Source organism: Lichenostomus cassidix, chromosome 19 (assembly GCF_008360975.1).
Source record: "Lichenostomus cassidix isolate B80296 chromosome 19, HeHo_3.0, whole genome shotgun sequence".
Classification (NCBI taxonomy): domain Eukaryota; kingdom Metazoa; phylum Chordata; class Aves; order Passeriformes; family Meliphagidae; genus Lichenostomus; species Lichenostomus cassidix.
Genome location: NC_139499.1, coordinates 8,439,792 through 8,452,698, shown reverse-complemented (window position 1 = coordinate 8,452,698; position 12,907 = coordinate 8,439,792). Strand labels below are relative to the sequence as shown.

Genomic DNA, 12,907 nt, shown 5'->3' with positions numbered 1-12,907 from the left:
AAGCACAGTATTAGAGATGCTGATTTATGTCAAAAGTGAATATTGTGAATACAGAAAATTTCTCTGTATATCAATGTATGGCCTTAAATGTACCAAGTATGTCTTGATTGTGCCATAAGAAGATAAGGGGCTCAGACAATGCCCAGACAAGATGATACAATGGCTATAACTTGGCAAAGCCAACATGGAAGAAACAGCTTTTATGCTTTGTGCAATACAGAAAGAGATTCGTTTATTCCTTTTTTAACCCGGTGCAAGTGAGATATTACATTGCACTTGTGTACCTCACCCTAACACCACTCCCAATGGGAGCCCAGGAACTCAACCTGTTCTTACAAAATCTTATAGCATAAGGCCATGAAAAGAAAGAAATCCAGAATATCAGGAAGAAACCACGAGCAAAGCAGAACCTTCCAAACAGCCAAATCTCAAAAATGTACCACCCAACGTTTCCTGAAGCAAAAGCAGAACTTTCCCCAGAGATGTGCACCCACTTTGGTTTAACAAGAACAATTTTGGTTTAACCAGAAGAAAAACCCCAGATCCCTGAGGCTGCAGCAGTACAGTACCTTAAGAAACAAGGGACACTGATTTTGTGCTTGAGGACATGCTGACCAAAACCAGTCAGGCAATGGACCTGCTTTGGCAGTTGACACAAAATAACCGAGGGCCAGTGGCTGCTGCAGTATATTTGTTACTTCATCATGAGATTCTGTGGAAAGCAATCGATCTGTGCCTTGACCCTGGAACACAACAGGCAAGGGTTTTGAATTAGGAGAGCACAAATTTAATACAAATTATCTGTAGCTTCTGAAACACAAAGCATTTTGAAATATCCAAGCATGACTTGACAATCCAATACGCAAGTGATTCAAAAACTTGCATTCCACAAAAGGAAATCAACAGATGGAGAAAAAACAGACAAAACACACACACACACAGCTGTATTTCCTCCAATAGTTACCTTGCCCATATCACCTCCATGGGGGTAGTGGGACCCTGGAGAATGCACAGGGGATCCACCAGGAGATGCAGGAAGGATATTTATAATATCAGGGTCAAGATCATCTCCAGTGTCTAACAAGTCAAAGATTCCCATTCCATCTGCTCCATCTTGAAAAAGAACAAGACCAGTAAATTCCCACAGTTCCACTATGCACAGGATATGACAGTACATTCAGAAATAAAATGATTTTCCATAGAAATTAAAGTGGTTCCTTAGAATGAACAGGGGAGTGATGAGGGTTTTATTATAGAGGGAGTGATGAAGGCTTTTTGGAAGGAAACAACAAATCCAAAGTACAAACCATTGTTTGTGTTGAAGGCCAGATCCAGGTTCTCAGTGGTGTAGGTGGATGATGCCACCTGCACGGATGCAGAGGTGGGGAACACCAGGATGTGAGTGCAGGACGTGTCCTGGGGTGTGTTCAGCTGAGATGTCTGCATGTTCAGGGTGGTGCTGCGCCCAAACACGGAGCCAGTGGAGACAGAATCTTTGGGAGAGAAAGCCAGCATTTCCTTAGTTTTGCAAAGCCTGAGCTGTTAGCTCTTGTGCCAAAAGGAGAGTTTCTCAAATACCTGGCATAATAATGAAGGATCCCTGGGGTTCCATGGCCACCAAACAAGCACTGAGGATGCTGGGGGAGTCTGCAGCAGAGATGCCACACATCCTGCACATGTCCTTCAGCCTCTTACTGAGCGACTGCAGGTTCCGGCGGCTCAGCAAACAGCTCCAGTCTGAGGGGGGAAATTCCATTAGTTAGGTTTTCTTCCAGGAACAGGGACAGACACTTGATATTACTGAAAAATTAAAGCTTCAAGTCGAGTTTTAAACTCAAAAAAATGCTGCTGTTACCTTTTAATTCCCCATGCCCTATTCTTCCTAAGCGGCCTATTACAACTCTCCATGGCAAAGAGCTCATCTGCACAAGTCCCAAGCACCATTCCCAGAGTTTCTGGAGACCAAGTCTGCGGGCAGAACCCTTTTTCCTGCGAGCTCTAGAATTAAGAAAGAAGGCAAAAACAAAGCTAGAACCCACCTACAACAAGTTTTTAATGCCACACATAGAATTTGTTTGTATTAACCTGAACATTCACAGGACCCAAGAGTGTTGGTATTGCAGTGCATCAGCTGCAACTTCAGCTTGGGTTTTTTAACTAATCACATTCTAAAAGTGACATTAAAAGCCAGTAAGTGAGGAGGGGAAATATGAACACACACACAATAACACTCAGGAATCACATGAAACTAAACAACGCTCTTCTAGAAATTTAACTTGAAACAATATGCACATAATAGGGAAAATATTAATCTGTTTTAGCCAGTTTTGCAACACAGCAAGTCTACAGAAGTCAATTATTCTTACAGCACCAAACCCAATCTAATTCTTCAGGGGAATGAAAGAAAACATACTTGCTAAAAATCAATTAAAGTTTGGTTCTTACCTGTTTGGTACATCAATATTAATTATACAGGTTTCTAACTGCTCTCCATAGAGGTCTGTACAGGATGCAAGCAGCCACCTCTGATCATGAGACAAACAGTAGCCCACAAAAAGCACATTATACTTCTGACCAGCTTCTCCAAAGGTTTCTCCCAGCTCTGTTTGCTTGTCCTTTACTGGAGCCAGTATAAAAGGAGGGGTGTAGAGTCGAATACACTCAGGTCTCTAGAAAGATGACAGAACAGGCGATGAAGTTTTGGGAAAACATGAAAGATGGTTGGTTGATAAACAGGGACTTTTCTCTGATCTGGACAATTCCACAATCCCAGTAACAATACTCACATCAGGGCTCCTAAGAGCAGTTTCCATGGCTAAACCTGGGCCAAAGCCAGTTAAGGTTTTCACGTTGGTGGAAGTTGGGAGAGGTCTCCGACACTGAGTGAAAGCTGAAAATGCCAAAGATTTTAAATGCTGAGTGTAAATCTGCCGGTCCTCGTGTTTCACAGGCTGGAGCAGGTACTGACATGGGACAATCTAGAACAGACCAGAGGAGAAAAAAAATTTAATCCTTGTTTCATTAATAGATTAAATTACTTTTGACACAATATTCGGCACATTGCTTTTTGAGTTTTACTTTGCAGTCAATTTTATTGCCCCCAAAACACAGCCAAAGCCAAGGCTGCTCTGTTTCTGGAAGTGTTGGCTCACCTGCACAGAAATGATGTTCTTGATGTTGGGAGGAAGAACCTGAACCATCTCTAGAAAGCAGCGCAGAAGTCCAAGTGTCCACAAACTGGATGAGCTACTGTTCTCATCCTTTTTTTCATATGTGAAAGGATCAATTATGTAAACTACAATTGCAGGTGGATAGGTGATAGCATGTGAATCTCCATCTGTGGGGACTCCGACTTTATCACGATCCATAGTGCTGGAAATGAAATTTTGAAACCAGTTACAAACAGCTGAGTTTTATAAAGATTTGGTTTTACCGTAAAACTAGATCAAATTGTCAATTATTAATCCGAAAGACCTTGGAGTCAACTCTGGTGTAAGAAACAGTCTTTTTATGTCATTTCTGTATGGGAGCTTATCAGTAACTCTGAGTCTCTTTTCTTTAGCCTTTTTTATTACAGCAGCTCAACAGCTCAACTATTGCTTAACTGGGGAACAAGAATATCTACAGTAAGAGCTGTCTTCACCACTCTAACTTTGATTACAGAAAATAGAACTCTAAGATGGTGCCAATTATCTATCTCCCCCTCCTTCCCCAGCCCTTTAAAATATTGAAGTGAGTAGTTTGGTGAATTTTTTCTCTTTAGAGAGAGAAGAAAAAAAAAAAGAAAGATTATTTTTGTAGCAGAGCAGACACTGAGATGCAATTAGAACTGCAGCTACAACTGGAACCAAAAGGTTCAGCTCCACCACAACTAAACTCTCATTCTCCCTTAAAAGCAGCTTGGTGAAAATAAACACAGGATTTTTATCGAGGGCACAAAAGTGCATGAATAAGTCCACGTTAGCTGAGCCGATTTTTCAGCTGAAGGTGCAATTGCAGTCCCCTACCTTTCAGAAACCTCTGGATGGGGCTGTGCAGGTGCTGCAGCCGTTTCTCCAGACATCCCTGCTGTTTGCAGTGTTGGCTGTTGCTGCTGCCCCCCAGTTTGCCCATTTGGGACTGGAGCAGCCTGGGCAGGCAGGGGGGCAGGAGTGGTATTGTTCATATTGCTGAAAGGTGGGAAGGAGGAAGGCTTGCTCGTTGGAATGCCACTGCCCAGGCTGGCAGAGGAGGAGGATGGGGCAGTGGTGGTCAGGGTGGAGTTGGCTGTAGTGGCTGCAGAAGACATGGCACTGGTGGATGTCACTGTGATGGTGCTGCTGGTGGGAGCTGCGGGAGCCGACGATGGAGTGTTGGGATTTGCAGCAGGGGTTGTCACTGGGGGCAGAGCAGAGGCTGCCTGGCTGGAGGGAGGGACCAGGTTGGTTTGGGAAAGTAAAGAATTGTCCAAAGGCTGAGAAGCAAGATAAGGACCTAAAAGCAGGGGGGAAAAAAAAGCAGAAATTTTATATTGCAGCTGTTTTGAAGCTTATGTCACCTATGGAAGTCTACAGTTGTAACAAAATAGAGAGCAAACTCTGAGTATACACTTTACCTCTCAAAATACCTATATTAAATTTTCAAATTCTAATATTTTCATAACAATCTTTAGGGAATATCAAGAAATCTATTTTTAAAGTAATTTTTTCCCTGAGACATTGAATTGCTGGAAATCACTGCTTCAGAATCCAAGTCACCAATACAAGATAACCAAAGTCCCTGTCAGGCAGTAAGTGGCAATTGTATGAAATAAAGAACATTAAAAAAAGGTCATACCCAGCTCGTATCTGCAAACTTGAGCATAGAGTTTGAGTTTGGAGAATGCCTCGTTGTTGGCATTGGCTGTCTGTGAGAACCACTCTGTGACCAGCTTCTCTGAGAGCTTCTTGGAGGCTGTAGGTCCAACCCTCATGATCCCATCAGGCAGTAACTTACAGATAGGTCTGTGCTGACCAAGCCTGCAGGACTGCAAAGAAGGCAAAAAAAAAAAGGCCTTAAAAGCTGTTAAATATCACACAAAGGATATATAATATATATATAAAGATTCTCAGTTTATTTACAATATTCCAAAGTAACATTTCAATTCTAGGATTACACCAGTATGAAATGTTGAATTATGGCTTATTTTCAACGTTTTCCTAAATGCAAGAAAATCAGGTTGATTATCATCTGCTCTAATCTTCCTCACAATCCAAGCAACACAAGCATGTAATTAATTAATTAAACGGAGGGAACACAATTAGCGTGGCAACGCAGAGCCTTGCCACTGGGTGGCGATTGTCGGATGGGAACGGCGAATGCCGAAAGGAACGGGAAGCAGCACGAGCAGCCCTTATCTTCCAAGTGCCCATTCCTAAATCCCTCCAGCAGCTTTCCCAGATAGCATTCTGAGCAGGCGTCGCTATCAGCTCCGACAAGCCTGATAAGTCCTCATGAGCACGTATTAGAAACAGCCTTTCCCAAATCCATTTCACTGCAAACTGCCCCAAATGCTGTACCTCGTATATTGCAGTCAGATCCCTAAAGAAGCTTTTGGCTCCGTTGAGCAGAGCCTCGTTCTCCGGGCACACCACAACGTAAGCAACGTCTCGCTGAGATCCGTAAGGTTCCAGCATCAGCCTCTCCCAGTAGGGCAATGCAAATGGAGACAGCACCAGGAAATCGTAATCGTATCCCAACAAAAATGTTGGGATTGGCAGTGGTTCCGGGGACTCATCGGTTCCTGGAAAAGCAAGGCGTGTTTTTAAGCAGAAGGCTTAAAATTAACTTCAAGGAAACATGAATAGAACAGCCCCTGGTGTTCCCAGCATCTCACAGGAAGGAGCATGGCTATCAATGGAATAGTTCTCATGTTACAGATCCAAAGTGTAGGATCCAACCCTCTGCAAAAACCCATCAGCTGATTGTTTTTATTTGAAATATCTCAGGGCCTCAAGAAGTTGCTCCACAGAGTCTTATATTTCTATCAGTACACAGACAATCAGGAACAGATCTGCACTGTCCAGGAAGCCTTTTCCCACAGAGCCAAAGCAATCAGGGACCAAAGACAGGGATAAAATGTAAATATTCTAAGCAGATATGTAAAGGGCCAAAGAAGGAAACAAACTTAAGAACATGCATTTACATGTACTGTAAATGTATAATTGTCACGTTCTAAATATAGCTACAAAAGATCTGCTGGTGAAAGGTCACTCTTGTAACACAGTGGTAAATCAATCTCATATGCTAATGAAGTCATTAAATCGTGAGTGCACAAAATTCACCTTCTATCTCTAAATGCATCACGTGTTGGCCACTCCAAGCATTTATCAGACAAGACACTGAATAACCCCAGATCTTGAACACGCTACTGAGCAATAAAGCACACTGCCTCAAGCATTTCAAAATCAGTATTTTTAACTCCCTGTTTTTAGAGTAATTAAAATGGGGTAAACAGAAGAATTTTGAGTAAAAAAACCTGAGCAGTTAGTCTGTTTTTACCATTAAACCCATCTTTGCAATTTCAGTCCCTCGCTGGGTGAAGTGTCAGGTGTATACAAACAGCACAACCGAAGTTGTACATTTTAAATGCACATCTTTAATTCATTGCCTGTTTTAAGGAATATAAATATTTCCTGTTTTTCTAAAGAGAAGAATTCTCCTCTGTCTAATAGCTCTCGATAGTTTAAAGAAAGGTCAAGTGCTGTTCAGAATTCCAACAGGCTGAGCAGCACCAGCCATGGGGTTGGGTGGATGGAGCAGAGGTAGGAGAATCCATGGAGCTGAATTCCACGGAGCTGGAATTACCGTAGGAGCCTCTCCCAGCCATTTTGTGGAACTGCTGCCACGTGAGAGGTCCCTGCACCCCCCAGGAGCGGACTGTCCTCTTCTTCTGGATGGCGTCCTGCAGCACGGGCTGGAGCGAGAGCAGCATGCGGAGGATGTCCTGGGAACACTGCATGCTCACATCCACCACTGCGGGGACACAAACGTGGTCAGGGCTGCTGCACGAGGGGAAACAACCCCAAACCACCTCCACTGGGGACATTCACTTCTAAAAAACACATGCAGCCCACCCAAAGGCTGGGATATATAAAGTTGAGCACAGACAGATTTACAGTTCTCCCCACTCCCCTCACAAGATGGATTTTTTTCTTAATTTGTTTTTTTTCTCTAGAATTTTTTCCATTGAAAGCCTCCCCTCTTATGAATTAAACTAAAGGAAAACACCCTAAAATAAAAAGAAAAAAACAAACAAAAACAACCCAAAAAACCCCAAACAAGTTGTAGAAGCCTGAAACTGCCAGATTGGCCCTCCCAACAAAGGAGGATTTGCAGGCTGCCACCCAGTGCTCATTTCAGAGAAGTCGAGGGAAGCCTCGAGCAGACTCAGCCCATTTCACCCAGAGCCACCACTGGGCCATTTCAGGTACAGGGCTTTAGAATGAAAAGCTGACACAAAATTTGGCACGGCCACAATTTCTAAGTCTTCTGTTTTAAAGTATCTTTACATCTCTTTATCTCAAATACCAGAGTCACAGTAACACCAGTCTTCTCCTGGGTGCCTGAAAACATCAATTTATCTACAGCCTGGGCTTTCCAAGTTAATCCCCCAGCAAGGCACAGGAACCTGGCTGTGTTCTCCCATGAGTTGTCCTCATCTTCACTTACAGCTATGAACTGCAACTAACTGTGATTCATAACCTTATCTTTCACCCTAACCCTAGTAAGAGTTGCCACTTGAAAATGCTATTAGAGAGCAGTAAGCAAATACACACAATAAAGGGTATTCCAGGAGACACTGCATCATTACTCAGGCCCTCAAAGGAAAAATCCAAGGATTTCTGGCAGATCCAACATACAGTAAAGGCTACAATAATGCTTTTTTTGCCACACATGCCATTAACCTACTGTCCCCCTCTCCTCCTTAAAGAAGGGGGAAGCCAGCTGAATCAGAGCTGTTGTTTAATTCTGCCACAGTGGCCTTGACAATATGGTCACCACTTGAACCCCCTGCACTTCCTACAGGCATCAATCATTCCTGAGCCTCTGCAGGGCCAATCACCAAAAGCTCTTAAGGATAAACCCAGTGAAGTGTTGTGGACATTGACAATGGTCTTATGTTACACTTCAAATATATACTGGGAATTTACAAATGAGGGTAGCTAAGCACCTTACTCTGCTTGGTGATCACAGAACATGGAAGGGCTGGTTATTCTGAATACAATCCAACAGAAGTTTGTGTGAGCACACAGGTGGCAAAAACAGCCTGAAGCATTCAAAATCCACAAAGGAAAAACCCAAAAACGACCCTTCAAAACCAAAATCCCAAACAGGTGGACAAGTAGAAAATAAGCAGTTTTCAATATTTACCATTTCTTTTTGACCAGTGGTGCAAGCAAGTAGTTTTCACAAGTGCTTCATCAACTTTCCCTCCTGACATATTGTCCATGAACTGCCGTCCATGTTCCAAGGCTAGGTAGCAGTCATTGCAACAATCCCTTTCTTCTACACGTACCAGGTTGCTAACAGCACCAACTTTGGGGATGGAGTCTTGGTCTGCTGCTCCGAAGGGGGAGAACAGGTTGGTGCATTGATCCTGCAGCAACAGTATCAAGTCATCGGGCAGTTTCTCGGGTTCTTTCAGCCCTCCACTGCCGTGTTCAATGGAAGTAGCTCTGAGAGCCTCAAAGCGTTTTTCTGCTTCTTTGCCGCACTCCGTGTTTCGCCCCAGAATATCCAACTCATCTTCAAGAAACAGCCCGGAACTGTTGCCGAATTTTCTATTCATAACAGCACTGAAACCACAGGTACACCTATACTGGGCCTCTTGCGTTGGATCAGGAATGTAAACTCCAACATCAGCACCTTTGATGTTCATATTGCAAACGCAAATGCAGCAGCTGTCAAAGTTGCAGTCTTTGAAGAGATTCATGACGGACTCGGAGAGGATGAGATTCACGTACAGGCTGTGTGCCTCGGGGATGGAAGGCACCGTCGCGGGTTCCACGGAATTCAGCGGCCGACACGTGGAGGGTGTGGAAGCTGGGGAGTACAAATCCGAGTTCTCGTATTTCACCGAGCCCTGGGCGCTCGCCGGCCCGCCAGCTCCGCGGGGCGTCCGAGGAGTCCTTGGTGTTCTGGGAGTTGGGAAGCGAGGGGTGGAAGGAGAAGGGAGGATTCCAGCCCCGCTGTTGCTGGGAGGGGCACTGCTGGGGGGCATCCCAAACGGGGTGTGGGTCTGGGGGGTGTAGGCAGGGCCGTACTCCTGATCCATGGTGCTCCCATCGCTGCCAGCAGCCACAAGAGAAGGAAAGGCTTTAAGTACACAGCAAACTGGGTTTGAAGTTTAAGACTCAGATTTTTAAAGAAGGACCTTACTAATTAATATTTGCTTTTTTAAGCTAGTCTTTCATAATCCACAGCAAGATTTTAATTCCCTAAGGAACTTCAAGAGCATTTGTTCTAAATGACTTTGCAGGACTCCCACTGACAGCATCGTTAAAGAATCTCTCACTGCCTCCTTTCGTCTTTTCCTTTGCACAAAGCTCCCAGGAAACAAGTGTGGTCAGAATAAATTATAAATTCTGTGGTTGTGTGGAGTCTAAAGGACACCTTTTTCATTCATGTTTTATTTACATGTTGTGTTGACACACACTAAGAAAATAGACCAGGTCTATCAACAGCAGATTCAGCTGAATCCATGAGGAAAGTATCACCTGGAAACGTTTAACATTTTCCTTCCTAAGCAGCTGAGTATCTCCAAAGACTTGTAAAGCTAATGAGACTTGGAAACATATTGCTTATGAGTAGCCTTTACAGAAGCAACATCAGTATTTAATCCAAGATTTAATATTCGTATAATTTTATCAAGAAATGCATAGCCTCCTTGCTGCCTAATCCATTTATACCACCTACTAATGCAGAAGAGAAAAATAAAGAAATGTGTTCCTTGAGAAGAGCTGGCAGCAAGGCCATCCCTACCAAATGCAGGGTACAGAAATGCCCCCTGCAGTTCTGCTGTGCCCAGGAAATGTTTTCCTAGTCCCAGCACAGCTGAGATTACTTCTGCTTAAGAAAATAATTTAAGAAAAAGCAGCACCACCTTCTAAGCCCTTCCAGTACCTACTACACCACTGCAAAAACAAAGTCCCAAGTTTACGTTTATCTTGATTGTTACCATCTTCATTACTTATTAAACCTGGACTTGCACCATTAAGCTTCCCCAAGAAGCCTTTAAAGGAGACAACAAATAAAATGTATGTACAGTTAAGAAGCTATTTGAGATGAGAGTCTCCTGCAGTAGGTTTAACCAGAAGGATGTTTTTAAAGACTCTTGTCGGTTGTATAAACACAGTGTGTATACAAATATTCCCATTGCTGATTGACAAAATAAATATTTCAGGGTGGCAAAGTGAGCACCTCACAAAGCTTAACCCCCCATGGTCATACCCATCTTTGATGAAAGGCATGGCAGGGCCTGGAGGAAGCAAATCCAGCTTTCCCACAGTCCAGCTCTGGCGGTAAATGCATTCCTCAGGCAGTTTGATGGGAGGAAGACACTGGCTGGGAAGAGTCTTCAGTGGTGCAAACATGGAACATCCCACTAAAGCTTGACAGTTCTCAGGTTTATAAACATAAGAATAATCCTGGAAGTCAGACATGGGAAAGCATTAGTGTGTAAATTAGATCACTGCAGCAGTTAAAATGCTTCTCCAAAAAACAGGACTAGGTGCAAGCAGCAGCTCTTTAATCCAAAGTCTTGACATAGCTACAAGAGAGAGCTAAGATGTGTGCACACAATATTCACAAATTGTACTTAATCTCCCCCCATTCCCATTCAGATTTAAGTACCAAACTGATCAATAATCATCACAAGCATTGATCAGGGCTATCAGCACTACCTACCTTGATTTCAGCAGGTTTAGGGCTGCAGAAACCCTCATCTACTTCAATTCTGAACTGAGCTCCCACAGTAGAGCTATTCCCTTCCAGCACTGTTCCTCCAAGTGTAGTGTCCATGCTGCCATACTCCTTATTGTTCATGTTCATTGGAGAAAACCCCATGATGTGTTGTTCCAGTGAAGGGGGAGTTGGATACATTTTATGGAGATCTGCAGTGCCTAGTTTCAGATCAGAAGCAGACTTTAGAGCACGAAAACTTTCTGAAGTGTTTCCTGTGACTCAAAATTTCAGGAAGGCAAATGAAGGGTACATTTCCAAATTCCCACAACATTTTAGAGTCAAATGTTTAGAGCTAGTATTCTCTTTAGGAACAAAAAGAAAACACAAATAAATCTTACTTATGCATGACAGTGGGTCTAGATTTCCTGTTTTTGCCTCTTTGCAGTTGGATTTGTCATCTGTGCCGTTCACTGTTCGTTTAGATCCAGGCTAAGAAAGAAGTATTGTCATAAAATCACTTCAGACAGAAACACATGCTCATGTTTCCTGCTAGCAGGAAATTTCACCTGCACATACAAAGCTGAGATGTTGTATATTTAGGAAAATTAAAATAGCTCTGAAGCCCAAGGTTGGACACTTGTCCTCAATTCTTGGAACCTAGGGAACTTCTCCCAACAGGTCACAATGTTATTGAAGGGAAACACAAGTTACAAAATAACCCTCAGCCTGTTAGCAGACAGTAAAAGAAGCTAAATTAGGGTTGCCCACAGTCTACCAGAACAGACCATAACACTCCCAGAGCCACATTAACATCACTGGTGTTACCACAAGAACAGAAAAGACAAACACTAATCCTGGAACAAGAGATACAGGGAAGAAAAACAGTCAAAAGTAAAAGAATAAGAGATATTTTACCATATTTAACCAGTTCAGATGTCTACAGAATGCAAATGTTCATGTTTAAAAGCAAACACACTTCCTTTACATACTGATGACCTTTGATGGCTGTTAAGATCCTTCAGCCCTTACTCAGCTACAGCTCCCATTAAAGTTGATGAGCATTTTGTCTGGGTAAGGGGATTTAGGATTAAGCATGGAGCAAAGCACAGTTGAGGAAAGACAACTGATTACAAACAGTATTGAAATAGAAACTAGAAAGATAATGGATTCAGAGCCATCAGAGACTGCAAGAGAAACTGTTCCAAGATAATAGCTGCTGCAGAGAAGCAGCTTCTTTGGCAGAATGTCCAACGTCTAAATGCCTTTTCTCTTTCAGAAGTTGCTGTTTTGTTTCAACACTGATGAACCACAGGAAAAGAGCACACTAGGACCTGCTGAATCTGTACAACTCTAACTAAAGGTACGTTCAAGCAGCACATTCTGTGGGGATTGTAAGGAAGTAAGATCAAAAGGTTGTTTGCATCAAAAATCTGCCTGCATGAGTCAAGCAGAACAGTCCGTTTGCCACCGAGGGGCCACAGCACTTGTTTGTGTGTGTTTTGCAACCTCTGCTACAAATACCAGAAAAAAAAAAATAATCAAACCCCAAACCACAAACAGACAGGAGCTGTTCCTTGCTGGTTTTTGGCTGGCATCTGCTAGGACTTTTTGCACATCACTTACTGTGAGTTCATCTTCATCAGAATTGAAGAGATTGTCCAGGTCGGTGTAGGACACCACCAGGTCTGTCTCGTGGAACAGGCTGGTCGAGGCAGTGCGGGCGTGGGCAGCCAAACGTTGGGCATCTGTGCAGAGGGACAAACAGCACACATTGGCACTGCAGCTTCAGCAAAAACTGCATTAAAGAGCTCTTTCCACAACTGGGGGAAAGGGAAACCTCATCCATCTTACACAGAGGTGAGAGAACTTTGGTTTTAGAGCATTGGGATTTCACAGCCAACATTTGTTTGCAAGGTGCAATGAAGAAGTGTTTCAAGGAGACTGAAGGGAAATGCAAACCATAAACCACAAAACTTAGCAGCCT

At 43.2% G+C, this 12,907-nt stretch overlaps 1 protein-coding gene across 1 annotated transcript in view; it reads right to left on the bottom strand.

Annotated features, from left to right (window-relative positions):
• MED13 (mediator complex subunit 13) overlaps positions 1 to 12,907 on the bottom strand; it is a 49,762-nt gene that overhangs the window by 3,290 nt on the left and 33,565 nt on the right. The window contains exons 12-28 of the mRNA XM_085078476.1: positions 12,547 to 12,668; positions 11,322 to 11,412; positions 10,927 to 11,141; positions 10,471 to 10,667; positions 8,392 to 9,308; positions 6,826 to 6,993; positions 5,538 to 5,761; positions 4,816 to 5,005; positions 4,008 to 4,473; positions 3,153 to 3,372; positions 2,787 to 2,978; positions 2,446 to 2,669; positions 1,856 to 1,998; positions 1,579 to 1,737; positions 1,308 to 1,493; positions 965 to 1,113; positions 570 to 743 (exon numbers count right to left, since the gene is read on the bottom strand). Of these exons, the coding sequence (XP_084934602.1) occupies positions 570 to 743; positions 965 to 1,113; positions 1,308 to 1,493; positions 1,579 to 1,737; positions 1,856 to 1,998; positions 2,446 to 2,669; positions 2,787 to 2,978; positions 3,153 to 3,372; positions 4,008 to 4,473; positions 4,816 to 5,005; positions 5,538 to 5,761; positions 6,826 to 6,993; positions 8,392 to 9,308; positions 10,471 to 10,667; positions 10,927 to 11,141; positions 11,322 to 11,412; positions 12,547 to 12,668 (4,037 nt within the window). The remainder of the gene's footprint in view (positions 1 to 569; positions 744 to 964; positions 1,114 to 1,307; positions 1,494 to 1,578; positions 1,738 to 1,855; positions 1,999 to 2,445; positions 2,670 to 2,786; positions 2,979 to 3,152; positions 3,373 to 4,007; positions 4,474 to 4,815; positions 5,006 to 5,537; positions 5,762 to 6,825; positions 6,994 to 8,391; positions 9,309 to 10,470; positions 10,668 to 10,926; positions 11,142 to 11,321; positions 11,413 to 12,546; positions 12,669 to 12,907) is intronic.